General features: G+C 41.6%; 2 protein-coding genes across 2 annotated transcripts in view; one reads left to right on the top strand and one right to left on the bottom strand.

The window, feature by feature from the left end:
- The window catches only part of CEP128 (centrosomal protein 128), a 512196-nt gene extending 503935 nt beyond the window's left edge, over positions 1-8261 (bottom strand). Inside the window, exons 1-2 of the mRNA XM_056134021.1 lie at positions 8180-8261; positions 5292-5447 (exon numbers count right to left, since the gene is read on the bottom strand). The gene's annotated coding sequence lies outside the window, so the exon portion shown is untranslated. The remainder of the gene's footprint in view (positions 1-5291; positions 5448-8179) is intronic.
- An 8576-nt stretch (positions 8262-16837) lies between these two features.
- Positions 16838-18917, top strand: part of TSHR (thyroid stimulating hormone receptor) — a 133603-nt gene continuing 131523 nt past the window's right edge. The window contains exon 1 of the mRNA XM_056134168.1: positions 16838-17007. Coding sequence (XP_055990143.1) covers positions 16838-17007 — 170 coding nt within the window. The remainder of the gene's footprint in view (positions 17008-18917) is intronic.

Here is an 18917-nt window from a genome sequence, read left to right as displayed (position 1 = left end):
GGGGAACACTGAAAACACTCAGCAGTGCTCAAGGCTTATCTTTGGCTCTGTGCTCAGGGAACACTCCTAGTAGTAGTCAGTACATTTGCGGTGTTGGGAATCGAACTTGGTTTGGCAGTGTCCAAGGCAAGCACCCTGCCCTGTGTACTCTCTCTCCAGCTGTGATAATGAACAATATTTTCAGTTTTAAAAAGGGAGGGGGCAGCGTTTTGGTGGGGAGGGGTAGTGAGGGGGCTGAAGAGATAGCACAGTGGTTAAGGTGCTTTCCTTGCACCCCAGTTTGATCCCTGGCAGCTCTATGGTACCCGAGTCCTGCCAGGAATGATCACCAAGTGCAGGGCCGGGAGTCAGTCCTGAGCACTATTGGGTGTGGCCCAAAAACTAAAATTAAAAATAAAAACCAACAACCAAGTTCAGCAATATAAATCAATGAATTAAGTGCATGCTTTCATGTGGAAGGTTTGATCCCCTGAGTCCCACCAGAGTGATCCATCCATAAGAACTGCTAGGTGTGTTTGAGTGGGGCGGGGGAAGCAGGGGGACACTAATGACAATAGCTGAATGTCATTTAAAATAACAACAGTTCAATGTTACTTAAAATTATTTGAAAACTCCTATTGTGATACACAGATGTGAACTCTAGTTAACAACTCAGTATTTATCAGTATTTATTTTAAATTTCATCAAAATAAAAATGAAAATCCTGGTGGACAGAAGAAAACACTGGGGGTGGGGTTAGGGATGGAACATAGTATGTATAAAACCCAATTATAAAATAATCTTAAATCTGGAACCTTAATAAAATTTAAACAAATAAAATTAAAACTTGAAGTTATAATGAAGCTGAATAGCCAGTATTTTTAACACCAGAGACTAACCAGAGACTATTAATCCTGCAAACTAAGTGCTGTTATCATCAAGACAGACACATAAGAAGCTTAAAGAAGTTAAGACAACCAAGGTCACACAGGTACCCAGTGGTAGAGTTATCTTGGAACATCATTCCAAGCCCATTTTCCTAACCACTTATCCCTTCTCATTATTACTTACACTTTCACAATTTAAAACTTTTCATAACTCTTTCCTAGCCACTAAAATGATTCCCTGAGTCTTTTCCTGGTCTTTCCAAACTCACCTGACATTCTTCTGCGAACATGACTGAGTATAGTCTCTTGAATCAGGAATTCAAGACTCTACGTCACCCTTCTCTAAAGAAAAGAACCATCTGGGCCAGAGAGATAGTACAGCGGATGCATGCTGCCTGCACACAGCTAACTTGAGTTGGATCTCTGGCAGCCCGTATGATCCCCAAAGCACTTCCAGGAATCATTCCTGAGTACAGGGCCAGGAGTAACCCCTGAACATTGGTGGATGTGCCCCCATCATAAAAAAAAGAACTATCTATAGAAAACATAAGACCTCAATTCACCTATTCACCTCAATTCACCTATGCCAGCAATTTCCCTACAACATCTGTCCCTCAGTGATGTCATAAATTTTGTCTAAAATGCCTGCTGTCAACTACTACTGCCATTTATGTAACATCCACTTATCACTCCATGATTCAGATAATGCAATCACACAAAGTTTTGCGTCGTCAATGAGAAATGATCTTGCCCCAACACTGAATGTTTGCATTTATGTAACTCTATGTTATAGTAAAACATTTATTGAACAGGTATAAGAAGTATAATTATTTGTGCCACAAAAATGTATTCAAATGTTATAAATAAAATATAAATATAAAGGCCCTCCCATTGATCATCGATTTGCTCGAGCAGGCCCAGTAACGTCTCCATTGGAGACTTTGTTGTTACTGTGTTTGGCATATCGAATGCGTCACGGGGAGCTTGCCAGGCTCTGCCGTGCGGGCGAGATACTCTCGGTAGCTTGCCGGGCTCTCTGAGAGGGGCGGAGGAATCGAACTCGGGTCGGTCATGTTGGCTGCGTGCAAGGCAAACGCCCTACCGCTGTGCTATAAATCAGACAAAATATAACATCAGGAATATGCTAGACTCACCATGTAGAACCTTTTTACTCTTCTCTCTTTGCTAATTACAATGGCTCCTTCTGGTTTTGTTTCAGAGGAAAGACCCCTGCGAAGGCCTTCCTACCCTTCCTCCACCCTAACTCTGTGCCTACTGCTACCCTGGAGACCACCTCATCACAGCCTGTATGTTACACTTATCTCTCTCTCCTCTATACTTTAAATCTCTATGTTCATTTTGTTGGACGCTGTATTCCAACACCTAGGACAGTGGCTACAATTACTTTTAATATATTTACAATTAACTTTTCCTTATTCTATTTTTGTTTATTTTGTTTTGGGGCCAGACTTTGCTATTTTGTCTGATCGATTCAGAGAAAAGGCATCAGACTTTAAAAATACAAATGCTAATTAATTAAATGATCATGAAAGGAAAATAATTCTTGTGGCAAATGGAATAAATTATCTTAAGTGAGCAAATAATATAGGTTGAACTACAAAATAGCATAAATCTCAATACTTGTATGTCTGTTATGGAGTAAACAAGGAGCAACATATGAACATGTTAAAATGTAACTGAACCAATCAAAATGGTTTGCTTGGGTTGTTATAAATCATTTTATCATTGTATCATTGTTATTTGATCTTCTGTAGTCATCAATATATTATTCTGTAGTCCTCAGAATATCATTCATCTATACTGCAAAGCTCTAAAAACTCCAAATTACCTCAACTCTTTATCAACGTCAATGTACCAATTTCCATTCATAGGCAAACCATTTGTCTATGACATAATGACAAAATGGTGTCACTCTCCCACCATCAAGTTTCTTCCCATTTATTGCAATCTATAAAACTGCCTATCCTGTCAACTTTTAAAATAACAATCATAGTTCACTTTCTCCACAATAACTCTTGCACTCCAGTACTGGCTTAACTGCAATGCATACCTTCAACTATGAATACATTCATCTGTGAGCATGCCTTCATTCATTTGTGATACTAGTTTAATGTCAAACTCAGTGCAGAGATTAGACTTAAATGTTCATCAGTTAAATGCATTCATACAACCACAAATGTTCACATTCCCAGCACCCTAAGCCACCAGCATTTGTATAGATTCCAAGAGCTATCTAAAATTCTCTGAATATCTAAGAAAGGCTAGACAAACCTCTTAGGATCATTATTACTGGTACCAAGATACCAAAACTAAACTTTAAAACTAAAGATAAGCTCAGAAAAATATTTGCATTTTATGGAAACTAAAAGATACATCATTTTTTAAAAAACAGAATAACCAGATAGGGAAAGATATAAAACATATATAAATAAGCGATTCAGAGAAATATTAATGATTCTGACAAATAACACCCTTAATTGCAGTAATTAAATAGTTGCAAATTAAAATAGTAAAATGATATTCTTATTTATGTTTTGTACAGATGAAAGTTCTCAGTCTCAACAGCACACCTTTATATTCATCTATAAGGGGCTGGAGAGACAGTTCAGCAGGTATTGGTCCTTGCCTTGCGAACAGCCAACCTGAGTTCTACCTCTGACAACACATGTTCCCTGAGTACAACCAGGAGTGATTTCCTGGGAACAAAGCCAGGAGTTAGAACTGAGTATAGACAGGTGTGCTTCCCACCAAAAATATATTTTTTAATTAAAAATAAGTGTATTAAGTAAAGTAATACTCTTTTCTAGAGAAAAATCTGAAAATACAAGTAAAAATAAACAACACATAATTATTTTGATCCAGAGATTCTACCTCAATGAACAGCATCCTAGGAAAACAAATATGTGTATATATAAGAATTCTATTGCAGAATTAATTGCAGCATTAGAAAAAAATAATGAAAGCACACAAATACACACAAATCCCCTGGCAAGGGATACTGTGATGTACCAATTAAAAGAGACAGGGTAAAGGTTCACCAGAGGATATGTATAAAATTAAGAAAAACAAAAAATTCTACAAAGACATTGAAAATACTTCATATGCAATCAGCTGGGTGAGATTATTATACAAAAAATACACAAATTTATTCTAGGTTATTCTGGTATTACACATCAATGTGTCAATCCAACAGTTGATAGTTTCTGGGTTTAGATATCTTATCGGACTCCTCCAGTTCTAAAATTCTTTAATTCTAAGAATCTTCTAGAGCCTAGGTCTAGCATTGAGGGTGCATGCCTAGCGGGCATCTGAAATGAATTTCCATTCCTAACACCACAAGATACCCTGAGCATTGCTGGGTGCTGCCTTAGAGATCCTGAGCACTGCTGGCTGTGACCCTGGAGACTCCCCCCTCAGTGGTCTGGGGGCGGCCCAGGTATCACCAGCAGTGCAGAGACCAAGCACCACAGCAACCTTGGCCACTTGTACTCAACCACCAGCCCAAAGACTAATAATTGCCCAGTGATGCCCCTAGGCCTGTGGAATACCACTTGGGAAGTCCCATTGCCCCTCACCCCCTCCCAGAAAACAAACAAACTGCAACATGAAAATGCCTTATAGTGTCCAAAATTTTTAAACCTACATTGCAATACTTGGGTTGTTAATACTACGCTATTTGATATCAATGATGAGTCATATTGAATGTGCACATTTTATAAAAATTAAAAGATATAACTTTAACCACAATAGTAATACAAACGGAATTAAATCTTGAATAAGACTAAGAAAAATAACAACAGTAAAAGAGATAACAGCAAACTCTGCAAAAGAGATAACAGCAAACTGGTATTCTTAATCTAAAAGTGCTCTTTTGGCTTCAGAATTCCAGGCGAATTAAATAACCTATCTGACCCTCAACTGCTTTGTTTTGAAAAAGAAGCTGGGGCCAGAGAGAGAGCGCAAGTGGCTGGAACACCTGCTTTGCCTGCTGGGGGCCCAGGATTACCCATGGTGTCCTGAACAGCAATGCAAGCAACCCCTGGGCACAGGACTGGGAGGAGGCCCCAAGCATCCCAGGTATAACCCCCCCCCCACACACACACACACACACACACACAAAAGAGTAAAGCTCAGAAAGAAGTTAGGCATAATAAAAGTATTATGTCACATATCAAAGGTGACTCATAGTGCCCAAGACAAAACAGTTTCTCAGGTCTGTCTGGGCTGCATCACAATTGCTTTTGTTAACCTTATCTAGTTTGTTTCCCCACCCCTCCCCAGGAAGTTTTGTCACTCTGAATCTATTTTTTTGTTCATCTGAATTTTTGTAATGTCGCACATATTTTTTTCTAAGTAAATAAGCAAAAACATTTTATATCAGAAATTGAGCAAGGCCATACTTACAAAGCACACCCCCAAAACTCCGTGTTGTTCTCCTCTGAGCTCAGTGCTCTTCGTAGGCACATGGGTCTGCCTCCTATCATTTCTTCATGAGGTTCAGGGCAAAAGGCCTAGTCAAGCAGGTGATCTTTGACTGCTTCTACACTTTGCCCCAACCACCTACAGACAAATGAAAGGGAATAAACCTCATTTGTATCTTTAATCTAAAAATCCACACACCCTACCTTCCTAGTAATGACATTGAAAGATGAAAGAAAGAGAGAATCTTACTGGGACCATACAAAGTCCCACTGGACTCACAGGAATTCCTCTCATTCAAGTGCCCAGCCAGTTACTGCTCACTTGTGGCTTCCACCCACGCCTGATCACCTCTTAGGCACCAGGTAACGTCACAAGGTGTGTCACAGCCCAAGTCAGTCAAAAGGCCTATCCCTGGCAAGCCTATCAAAAGCTAAATTAAGCCTGGTCATAAAATTAACATGAACTAGTACTAACACTCCTAAAAGGTACACTCTTTAAAAACAAGCCAGTTCTCCCACATTTAGCATTGCAAGTAAACTGGCTGTTAACAAGAGCTATGGATAGAAAGATTTTCAGTTCTTTGTGACTTTCCTTACTCCATGCAATTTTTAAGCAGTCATGAGAGGTTGCCCAGATAAACTGGCAATGTCCATGTAGCACTGTAGCACTGTCTTCCTGTTGTTCATCGATTTTCTCGAGCTGGCACCAGTAACGTCTCCATTGTGAGACTTGTTACTGTTTTTGGCATATCGACTACGCCACAGGTAGCTTGCCAGGCTTTGCCGTGTGGGCGGAATACTCTCAGTAGCTTGCCAGGCTCTCAGAGACGAGCGGAGGACTCGAACCCAGGTTGGCTGCGTGCAAGGCAAACGCCCTACCAGCTATGCTGTTGCTCCAGCCCTGCAATCGTGCAATCACTCCAGCCCAGCAATGTCCATATTAAAAAGAAATCCAGAAATAACTTCAAGGAAAAAAAAAATATATATATATATATATATATGTATATATATAAAGGCAGAGTTCATCAAAGCAAATTGTCAAGGTGACTTTCAAAGTTAAGTTTAACACTGGACTGACAGTTATTGGACTGTTGGTGATGCTGTATTTTGTTGCTATTTATTTGACTTATTGCCTATGTGGACCAAGACTGTGACAAAGGTTATAAATATTTTTCTCCTTGGGAAATTATGCCAATGGCAAAGGGGGCATGCTGAGAAAACATAGGGTCTGTGGGGTCGGAAAATTGTACAGTGTACAATGTACATTGTACAGTGGGAAGGGCATTTGCCTTGCAGAAGGCCAACCCAGGTTAGATCCCTGCAACTCCATCTGGTTCCCTGAGCCCGCCAGAAGTAATTCCTGAGTACAGAATCTGGAGTAAGACCTGAGCCCTTCCAGGTAATGGCCCAAAAAGAAAAAATAAAAAAGGAAAAAAATAAAGAAAAAGAAAAGAGACAAAGGACCTGTGTCAAATTCACTCTTCCAAGCAAGTGGTCTTCACCCACTGAGAAGAATCCTACCGGCTATATTTTATAAGCAGCCAAATTTCTCCATGCCAATGTGAAACTGCTGGAGATTTCCTCTCCTATCCAAGCTATCCAGTACCATGGGGCAGTAACCATCTATGGGTTTTTAATACTTGAGCTGTGACCAGTTTATCCTGACAGGTGCTATAAGCATGAAAAACCAGACTTTGAACACAATACCCATTTTCTTTCAATCTTTTAGGGATGTAAAGTATCTAAGTTTCAATAATGAACACATGAAGGAAGAAAAACAATTTGGATGTTTCTGTGCTAAGTGAGGGCTGGAGCAATAGCACAGCAGGTAAGGCATTTGCCTTGCACACGGCTGACATGACCAACATGGGTTCGATTCCTCCGCCCCTCTAGGAGAGCCCGGCAAGCTACCAAGAGTATCTTGCCCCCACAGCAAAGCCTGGCAAGCTCCCCGTGGTGTATTCCATATGCCAAAAACAGCAACAACAAGTCTCACAATTTGTTGTGAGACGTCACTGATGCCCGCTAGAGCAAATTGATGAACAATGGGAGGACAGTGCTACAAGTGCTGTGCTAAGTGAATGACTCAAATTCATTCCCCCACTGTCTTTTGAATTGTTTAATTAAGGAGTTTGCAAGGTCTGCATTGGGCGTGTGGCTCAGGTTACGTTTCTATGAGACAGCACAAGCTCTGTACCAGGAAGAATGAAATTCTGACCAATTCCAATAGACCAAAAGCCTGGTGTGATACTTTACCTAATTCTCAGTACAACCTGTAAAATGGCTTTACAGGATGTCTGCAGAAACGAGGAATGCTGTCAAAATAGAAACAATGCTGCTGCAAATGCAACGTCCGAACTCCAGGAAGTCAAATCAGGGGCTTCCAAGAGTTAACAGTCGGAGCAAGTCCCATATGGGCACAGAAACACAGGTCACCGATAAAGTTCCCGAGGAAAATTCCAGTGCCCAGACACCAGGCACGAAACGTCAAGTTCCAACCCAGGCCCTGCAGGTCAACGCCCAAACGAAGCCCAACTCACTCGATGACAGCTTAAACCGCAAGAGTCGCTGGCAGCGGAACCCGCAGTTCCCAAACCGAGAACAACGAATTTCAAATTCCCCGCGTCACTTGGCCGGGACCCGCCTGTGGACACTCCCGCCGAGAAATCGGGGGCGTCCCGAAGGTTGACACGCCGACCCCGACCCATCTGTGGTCCGATTCCCCCTACCCACGGCCACACCCTAAGGCTCCGAGCAGCTCTGGGGGTCCCCCACCCCCGGGAGGAGAGGAAGTGGGACCTCAACGTCGATGACAGGCACGAAGTGTCAAAAGGGCCAGGTTGGGAGGGTGGGCAGTTTGGAGGGAGGTACCTGACATAAGAAGAGGACCCCAAGTCCTTACTGCTGGATCATCGCCGAGGTCCCACCCGGCTCCCGCAGCCACCAGCACCCCCAGGCGTGTAACTGATCAGACGCGACGGAGCAACCGACTCCGCGCTCGGCAGACTCGCAGCTATGGCAACTTGAACTAGCCGCCCAGCCGCAGCGACTCTACCAGACCCCGCTGGCGCCGCGCGGCCTTCTGGGAGTTGTAGTCTTCCTTGTACTCAGGAGTAGGGAGTTCCTACGGCAGAGCCATCCAGAGAAAACTGCAAGTCCCAGGAGGTCAGACGTTTGGCCTTCCAAGCGCCTTTCCCGGAAGAAGCCGGATTAGTTGGTTTCTGAGTCTCGGGGCTGTGCCCTCCTGCCTACTTCTAGTTGTTTTCTGGTTTTTTTTTTTTTTTTAAAGCGCCAGTAATTGCTTTTAGGAGGCGAATTCCAGATAATTCGAGAGCAGCCGTGGCTCTAACTTTAATTTTCATTGGAAAAGTCTAAAATATTTACATCTTTAATTTTTTTTTAAATCACAGTCATTGCAACAATAACGATTGCAACAGTGTCAGTTACTCCTTGGAGGACGGGGAAGCCTAATTTTCAGCAGTAAATTATATAAATCTCTTTTTACCAGAGCCCCATGTCTCGTTCCAAAGGCTCAAAAATTCTTAGAACTGGGAGGGATCGAGACGATTATGTAATCGAACTTTTACATCTGGAAAAAGTAAGTGAATTACGAAGCTCTAATATTAAGACAAAAGTATAGACTATAAGGCTGTAGATTGTGGGACGTCATCATGTTTGTTATAAAACATGAAAGAGACGTTTTCCCCTGGGCAAAGATGGATTATGGATTCGGTCAAAGAAGGTACATTAAAACCTCAACAAAGAATTGAACTTAGAGATGTCTGAAAAGTAGAAATCAATTTTAAATCCTGGACTTTTGTTTCCTTCTGCTCTGCAGAAAAAGCATTGATATTTCTTCCTCAAGCCTAAAACCAGAGTTGATTTGCGAAAGGCTTCCTAGCTAGCTTAAAAAGCGCTAGATCACAGGGTTCCTGTCCTAATAATTCTACAACTCTCCATTTCCCAATTCTGCAACTATCCATTTCCCATCCACTAGCCTATACTTGAAACACGAGGACTAACCTTTTAAAAATTTTCTCTCTCCTCAGTTTTTCCACACTTCCTACTCTCCTTCCCCAATCCCATCTATCTCAAAACTCATAATAGAAATTGGAAATATTACAATAATTCAAATTTTTTTCCTGGCCAACAGAGAGGATAAAATTTACTGCATATCCAACTGCAACCTAAAAATCTTCAAATTTTCAGTCATCAGTTTTCAAAATTCTTGCTCGTGTTGTGTTTAAAAACAAGCTTCACTTGATAAGAAGAATAAGTGTTTTTTTTTTTTAAGCTGTAGGAGAGTAAGATAGTAAGACAGTAAGCCAGCAGGGCACTTGCCTTGCCCAAGGCTGATCACAGTTCCATCTTGGGACCCATTTTGGTCCCCAGAGCTGGCCAGGAGTGATTCCCTAAGCGCAGAGTCAGGAGTAAGACCTGAGCATAGCCAAGTATCAACCAAAAATAGTTAAAAAGAAAAAAAAAAAGCAAAATAAGCTGTAAAATTGCATCCCATATGCACACATAAGTATAAAATAATTGCTATAATATTTTTACTTCTCAAAATTATTGTTTTTATTTACTTCATTCAGTAGATCTGCCCCGAACTTTTCTTTCGCTACAGCTCTTCTTCTTTTTTTTTTTTCTGACTTCTTTGGGTCACACCCAGTGATGCTCAGGGGTACATTGAATCTTTCTAAACTCTAGGCATTGTATCAGACACTGAAGATAAAAAATATATCTTCTACCTTCAGATTGCACCAAATAAGAGGGAAATAAACTATGAAACTCATTTGTGGAACATAAAATAACATAATATGAGACTGACACCAAAGGACAGTGTTCGGTCATTGTATGACAGAAACTCACCCGTGAAAACTTTGTAGCTGTATCTCATGGTGATTCAGTTAAAAAAAAATCGGGGCTGGAGCGATAGTATAGCGGGTAGGGCATTTGCCTTGCACGTGGCCGACCAGGGTTCGATTCCCAGCATCCCATATGGTCCCCTGAGCACTGCCAGGAGTAATTATCAGTGCAGAGCCAGGAATAACCCCTGTGCATTGCCAGGGGTGACCCAAAAAGCAAAATAAATAAATAAAAATTTTAAAAAATCTGAGTGATAGCAGATTACATGAATTTCTATAGATTTTAAAGAGAAACTTTACTAAGGAAGACTTATATAAACACCTTCTAAAAGAAACACTTCCCAAAAAATTCATACAGTCTTAAGTTGTATGTGTTAAAGCTGAAAGATCACAACCTTTTTTTCACTGGTAGAACCACATTTAGAGAATTGAATTTAATACTATGGATTCATTTTTAAAAGTGATCTTAAGCCCCTCCAAAAAAAATCAGAGGAAATAACTGGTACTGAAAGGTTTAAAATCAGAGCTGACCTTATCATGACCAATTTTTAAATGCCTTAAACTCATAACAGAATTTGTCATTTGTTGGCTCTCAATATAGTGTGTCATTCAGGAAAAAAAGAAAAATAAGTCATCAAATAAGATATAACAAAATTTGCAAAATTTCTTGTAATCCTGAATGACATTCATTGTTTTTAATTGACTAACACCAAATTGATATCAAACACCAAAAAAAAAAAATACTAAAACTGAGTCAGCTGGCTTAGAATTAGTAGAACCCACGTGAATTATCACTTATGGCACACTTTTACAAACAATATAAATAGAGGTACAGAGTCAGATGTGCCATAACAAAATACTACAAAATTAGTAAAAAAATAAAAATAAAACAATTTCACCATTCTGGAGCAACCAAATCCAAGATCAAATTGTCAATAAGATTGACTTTATCTAAGAACTGAAGGCCTTGGGACTGGAGCAATAGCACAGCAGGTAGGGCGTTTGCCTTACAGTAGCTGATCTAGGTTCGATTCCCAGCATCCCATATGCTCCTCCGAGCACCGCCAGGAGTAATTCCTGAGTGCATGAACCAGGAGTAACTCCTGTGCATTGCTGGGTGTGACCCAAAAAGCAAAAAAAAAAAAAAAAAAAAAAGAACTGAAGGTCTTTTTACCTATATAGACAGATACTTAATATTTATCTTTCTTCCTGTGAGGAAAAAAGTCATATAGGATTAGGCCCTATTATAATCACCTCACTAAACCGTAATGATGCCCTTGAAATACTTAAAGTCCTTATGTTTAAATATAGTGCCATAAGGTTTTAAAAAATGGGAAGTAGAAAGAACATAATTCAGTTCCCAAAATTGCTTTTTATTTTAATCTTCTTTTTTTGTTTTTTTTTTTTTTTTGGTGCCACATTCAGCAGTGCTCAGGGTTTACTCCTGGCTATATAATCAGGTGTCACTCCTGGCACTGTTATGGGGTGTTAGGGATCAAACCTAGATCAGCCATATGCAAGGCATGTGCCCTACCCTCTGTACCTTCAGGCCCTTCAATTCCCCAAATTGTAGCTAATTCACAATTAGTGCCATCAATGATCTTTCCCGCCACATTTGACCTTGAAAGGTAAACGTGGTGTCTATTTTTTACATGCTTCACATCTATTGCTCCTTAACTGGAAATGTTCTTATCTTACAATGTTGGAGCACAAAGCCTTGTTTACAGTATAAAAATTCTTATCACTCTGTCATTGCTGATGGGGCCAATCAAACTCTTCAGTCATTAAGGGTTTGAAACTGGGACTCATGGAGTCAGTAGATTGTTCAGTGGTTGGGCCACATTATTATTTGACCCAACCCAAATTCAATCCGGCACATCATGACCTTCCAAGCATCACTGGGAAAGCAATACCTGGGGTTACATGATGTTCCCTGACATTGCAAGACTGACTCCAAGCAGTATTACATGCTTGGGCCCTCAGTTTAAACCACTGGTCCTGTTAGCAGAGAATCACTAGGAGGGTGTCCAGTTGACCATGTCTTAGAAGGCACACATAATAAATAAAATTGGAAGTCAAGCATCCACTTGTCTTCCTAAATTGTCTTGATATGCAGGTAAAATCTGAGGCTGTCTCAGTGAAGCAACCATGTTTATTTCATTATTGAGCCAGCGGGGGTCACTCTTTGATATTTGGGAATAATATAGTACTCAGAAGTCACAACTTATTGGTACTGGACGCGGAGGATGAGGTCACTCTATCATACTTGGGAACCATGCAGGGCTGGGAGGAGAGGGGGAAACTTGGAGTTCCAGTTTGCAAAGCATGCTACAAGCATTTCAGCTACTCTCCAGTCAGAGGTAACTGCATCAAAATTCAAGGAAAAATAAATAATTTGAAAAGGAGCAGGGATTGAAGGTAGTGGGGAGCATGAACAAAAGTGAGTGGTTCAGTCTAGAGGAAATAAGCCAGAGAATAGACCTAGATTTCTGAAAATTTACAACTTCCTGGCTCTAATCCTTATTATCCCTACCTATGACTAATAAATGGTCAAATCTTTGTTTCCCAGGATATATTAGAGGCAATCAGAAGGAGTTAAATACACAGATTCTGAAATGAGTTGGGTTCAAATCTCAAAATAAAACATGAAACAAGTGCTTAATTACCTTCACTTTTTCCTCTGCTAAATAAAGATAAAAATAACACTTGATTTGTAGTGTTGGTTAAGGGATAAATTTAATATGAAAGCATTTAGTACAGTTCCTTGATTAGTGAAAACACTCAATATATATTGACTGATATAATATATATACATACATATATATATATATATATATATATATATATACACACACACACATTCAATCCAGGGGTCACACCCATAAGCCACTCCTACCAGCACCAGATAATCAGCCACCCTCCAAAACTCACAGCTACTTCTCCTGGAAGGGAGCATAAAATGAGACTCTCATAATCATGCTACCGGATTCCATGCCAGGTTGTTTTCACTAGGGGCACCCCAGAAGGGAGTGGGTGAGAGCCCTCCCTGCCCCAACGGATCCAGCCCCGCAGCCAACCTCCACTACCCAACCACCGCCATGCGCCAGGCCACTTTCCGGACCGAATGGCTGCTTTCACAGGACACATCATAAGACACTTCCTACCCATTTTCCATAATTACCACACCATATTTGATGGGGTTCAGACAGTAGGCAACAAATCATAGAGAGAAATATATAAATATATGTTTCTCGGAGAGCCTGGCAAGCTATCAAGAGTATTCTGCCCGCATAGGCAGAAATTGGCAAGCTCCCCATGGCGTATTCGATATGCCAAAAACAGTAATGACAACAGGTCTCATTCCTCTGGCCCTGAAAGAGCCTCTAATTGTTGGGAAAAGATGAGTAAGAAGAGGCTGCTAAAATCTCAGGGTTGGGGGGAATAGAGATGTTACTGGTGCCTGTTCGAGTAAATCAATGAACAATGGGATGATATACATAGATATAAGTTATATACATAATGATTTTCTAAAATATGTTTGATGAACTTAATTATTTTGTTCTAACTGCTTAGAATGAATACTATACCTTGTTTTATATATTATTTCCCTTTTGGAGCTTAGGACCCATTCTGTTGGTACAAATCCAAAGAGCCTTGACTAATATTACATGATGAAGCCTAGTTTTCCAGTCTGTGAGATCTGAGATACAGACTTTGCAGTTCATTTTTGGAACAATTTAATTCTAAACACTTTTGAACTATACTAATATTTAAAATCTAGACAGGCTAATTAGTAGAAAGGTTCTGGAATGATACCAATCTAAATGCCTTTCTCTGATCAGCATCACCTAACTTACCTAGAATCATTAGTTGTAAAGAAGGGAGAACATGAAGTGTTGAGGTAAAACTAGCTATATAATTTGGGAGTCAAGTACAAAATGGAAACAACAGAACCTGTTCAAACTGATTAGAAACAAAAAAAATGGTCACAGTAGAAATTTAAATCAAGAACAAGTGTACCATGCAGTGGCCCAAATTGCAAGCCCATGAAACCAGTCTTGCTCTCAAAAAGGAGTTGTGATAGAAATATAAGATTTGAAATAAAATGTCATGAACAAGAGCATTACCTCCAAATAACAGAAACTGGTAGTATTATAAGAGACATAGAAGCATTTATGAACCCCCCAAGCAACTTTGGGAGTGACCCCAGAAAACTACAGAGAGTGGCACATAAGCACCCTCAGGTGTAGTAGAAAAGCAGCCTAAAAAGTTGCACTCCTTCCAGATCTCTGTATTCTAGAATATTGCTTCAAGTTCACCTTCTCTATTCTGATATTTGAGAAAACAGAGATATTTTCTCAAAGGATGGCTGCCATTGGTTGTCTGGTTATGGAGACTAAATATGGGCATAATCTATCTCTTTATCAAGAAGTTGTCAATCATTTATGATAAATATTTTTGTCTAATGTAAAGCTAAAACTAGTATTTTCTGTGTGCACAGCTGGGTATGTATGTGAAAACGTCTCAGATGGTATACATATATATGCAAATAAATCATTAAATATAATGCTAGAATACATATGAAGACTACTCATAAAATTTAAACATTAATAACCCTATTAGTTCAAAAAGAAGAAGAAACAAAAAAAAATGTCCTGAAATGGGAAGACATGAAGGTTTAGGAGAAAAGCTCATGTACATAGACTGTCCAGCCTCTATTCAAATAACTTGTAATCATATCTTGAACTTACTTGTCTTTCCAACTAACATTAAAGGCTATCCACATTTATTCAGAAATTATTTATCACAAGCAATGGCCATCTGGCCATCTGTACCATTAGACATTACTTGGTTTCATTTAGCTACCAAGATTACCAAGTCTCATAATATCACAAGAAAAGTGTAAGTCATAAAAAGGAAAATGGAATTCCAAAGCACCTTATAGAGTAAAGGAGAATGCATTCTGATTTATTAGAATTCGATGGAACTACAAAAAAAATTCCCTCTTAACCAAGGTATTGGGGAAAATCACTCTCATTTCAACAGTGTGAATCAATTCTAAGGGGTTGTTGTCTTCTTCTGCATCAAGTATTCAAACTGTAAGTCAAACAAAACCTAAATAAAGAGCAAAATATTGCAAAGATGAGATTGTCCACTATCCTAAGCAACATCTTCAGCAGTTTGTTCATCATATAGAATCCCATAATATTCCTCTGAGTGACACATTTATCATGGTTAAGAGAAACACACATATCAAACATTAAAATTTGTTGCATTTACATCAAAATGAAGTTATTTTGTTTATAACCAAAATCATAAAATATTTTAATATAGTTAAATAACAAAGTGCCCATTCCAGATTTCAAAATCTTCCAGAAGAAAGTGACATAGAACCACACACCACAGAAATGCCTCCAGACCCAGTGCCAGGCTGTCTTAATGGGGGCAGCTTCTAGTGGGGTGGATGAGTTACCCTCCCCATTTTTCTAATCATTACTTTAACTGTCATCAACACAGCTCCCCTTGCGTGTCCCAGAAGTTCATATAAATGGAGCCACACAGACCGTGAGGGGCAACCCTTTACCTCTAGCTGAGAAAACTGTTAGAAGAAACGGACGCGATCAGATTTCTACTTTCAGATGCTCTTGTGGGCTACCTGGCAAGAACGGCGAGTAGAGACCCCCCACCCCCACCCCGCCCAGTCCCCGTGCTACCTCGGTGCTCTTTTCCTACTCATGGTCAGTGGCAGAGGATGGCATGGTACAGTACCAGGGTAGCCCAGAACTTACAAGCTACCTTCAAATCTGTGTGCCCCGGGTGGGAAGAGCTCCTGCAGAGTGCCCGAACTCATTGTGCTTTGCCGTTTCTCCACAGCAGATGGCCCCATAACCCAGCTGCTGACCAGCATGACCGCCTCCCTGGATGCAGTGTGAGCCCTGCACCGCCAGGCGTCTCCTTTGGGTGCTTTCTGATCCTCGGTGACCAACAGGCGCGCGGCTATGCCCGCTGCGCTGAAGTTGGGGGGCTCAGGATGGCTCAGCCTGGGGGCTAGGGCGGGGGGACCGCGCCCCAGCTGGTCTGGCATCTCGGGCAGAGCAGCAAGGAGTAGCCGCCTCCGATTCTCCCTGCAAGGGCGTCTGGAGTTGGGAGGAGCAGAAATTTTTCTGCAGGATTCCGGGATAGTGCACAGCGCGGGAACTTTTCTCTAGACGCAGAGGGCAGGCTTGCAGCCACGGATCCCAGTTTTTAAGGGGATGCTCTCACCGAACCCCCGGGAAAGGGGGGCTTAGGGGCTTTCGAGGCCAGGCAGGGAGGCGAGGTGAAGTCTTTCACTGCAATTCAGAGAGAGGCCAGGGGAGGAGCGATCCGGGCGGGCTAGGAAGCCCACCGGACGATCCAGACCCACGCTAGGGGCCGGGGAACAGACGGGGCGGGCCGCGTGGCTCCGGGTCAAGAAAGAGAAGCCAATAGGCGTGTTTGGGTCGAGTTGCCCAGGGAAACCGAACACTCGAGAGCCTCCGCTTGCCCCTCCCCAGCCTCCTGTGTGGTGCTGAAGTCACACCCCCCTCATGCCTCCCACCCTCCTCCAGCTGGGAGGCGCACAAGGCAGAGGATGAGGCGAGAGAGCTGGACAGCGCCAGAGACGGGTGGAACCTGTGCAAAAATGAGGCCGATCCCCCTGCTGCAGCTCGCGCTGACCCTCGCCCTGCCAGGGCCCCTGGCCGGGAAGGTGTGCGCGTCTACGCCCTGTGGGTGCCACCAGGAAGATGACTTCAGAGTCACCTGCAAGGACCTGCACAGCATCCCCCAACTACCGCCCAGCACGCAGACGCTGTGAGTACTGCGAGGTGTGGGTAGGAGGCCGGGGGCGGCGGGAAAGGTGGATGAAAGCGTGCAAAAAAAAGGGCCTCAAAATAGGCTGTAACGGTGTGGTGATGGGATGGGGATGGGGTTGGTGGTGTGGGGTGTGGGGTGGGGTGTGTGTGTATGTGTATGTGTGTTTGTGGGAGGGTTTAGGGGGCTGTGCCACGAATAATGAGACTTAATTGCTCCAACTTGGGATTGCTGGTAGCAAGTTTTGCCTAGCACAGGGCAGGGTAGCAAAAGTTTGGCATAAGATGAGAAGGAGAGGCGTTCTTTCTGAAGCGCTGCCATTTTTCCATTTTGTCCACTTCTAGTCCTGGATGAATTTTCATTTCACTTGAGAAACTAAGACTAATAGCCACTCAAAAACTGACCTTTTGCAGCTTATGTTAGGAAAGGAAAAACAGCTTTTCATGGCATACATGGGTGTATGCTTTTCTCCTTTTGAGCCTGTAGGACAGGAAATTGCCTTAGCAGGTTTATTAATTCATCAGGTAACAAAAAAAAATTTTTAATCAAGGTCTCTTTTAGAAATAGCTATGTCAGAATCTGGATGAGGGCAATTTCTGATGAAAATCCTGAATTGTGTTCTCAAATTGGAGCTCCCCGCCAATGGAGCATATCCAAGACTCCTTTAGGAAATAGGCAAGATAAAGATACAGAAAGATGAAATTTCATAAAAATAGTGTTTCTCGGAGAGCCCGGCAAGCTACTGAGAGTACCTCGCCTGCAGGGCAAAGCCTGTCAAGCTACCCGTGATGTAGTCCGATATGCCAAACACAGTAACAAGTGTCACAATGGAGACGCTACTGGGCCTGCTCGAGAAAATCGATGAACGGGAGGACAGTGACAGTGTTTCTCTGAAAAAAGGGCACTAGACTGTATTGAATAATGACAGATCTTTACCATGGCCTTGGATTACAAAACTCAGATTGTCAAATAGTGGGGGGGGGGGGGGGGGGAGGGTCGGAGGAGAAGAGGTAGATTAGAGCAGACATAGGGTGAAGGTCCTGAGCATTTAGGGGTGGGTGCAAGTAATTTTGTACATTAAAAAGCATAAATTTTAACATGTAAAAATGGAAGAATATTAATTAAAAATACATGACTGCATACTACATGTTACCAGATTGGTGTTAAATTAGGGAACATATGTATATGTTCCTTGATAGATATCTAAACCAAAAGTTTTGAAGGGGTCACTTATGGACAAGACCAAAAGGAAAGGGAATTTGTGAATAGTTAAAAATAGAATGAACAGTAAGAAAAATTAAACAAGCCAGACGTGTTAAACCCAGTTCAAGTAAGAAAGTGCAGCTTAGTAAAGAGAATGGTTATAGATGAAAAGCAATGGTGAATTTGGACTTTAAGATTTTTCTCAAGGACTGGGTTCATAGAGACTTTCAAATACAGGTGCTGACCATATCAGGACAGGCGTGGGCTCTAAAATAGCTTCGTTTCTGCAGTAGCCTTTGTAGTGATTCATTCTCCATGCTGCCTCCACAAAGCAAAGTATATGCTTAGTTTCTGAACTAAACCTCTGCATTTACGCCACTGCGGTGGGAAGGGGGAGGGGGGAACTCTTTTGTACAACAAACACAATCCACTGAGACCTAGCACAGTCTATCCTCAGGGCTCCTACTGAAATTTTCCACTTTTACCAAACAGAACTTCTGACACTTTCTCCAACGTTCTCTGCTTTCATGACTGCCTTTGCTTCTCACCCCAAATTGCAACCCCTCTGCCTAATGCCCCCTTTTCCCTTTCTTCCTCTGGCTACTTCCTATTCCAAAATCTAGATTAGGACACAATTCAGCAGCATCTCCCAAACAAGAGCCTGAAACTGGGCAGACTCTTCCCTAGTATTCTATGTGGGAGCCCAG

This window comes from Sorex fumeus, unplaced genomic scaffold (genome assembly GCF_029834395.1).
Source record: "Sorex fumeus unplaced genomic scaffold, SorFum_2.1 ptg000098l, whole genome shotgun sequence".
NCBI lineage: Eukaryota > Metazoa > Chordata > Mammalia > Eulipotyphla > Soricidae > Sorex > Sorex fumeus.
This window is presented reverse-complemented; position numbering and strand designations above follow the sequence as displayed.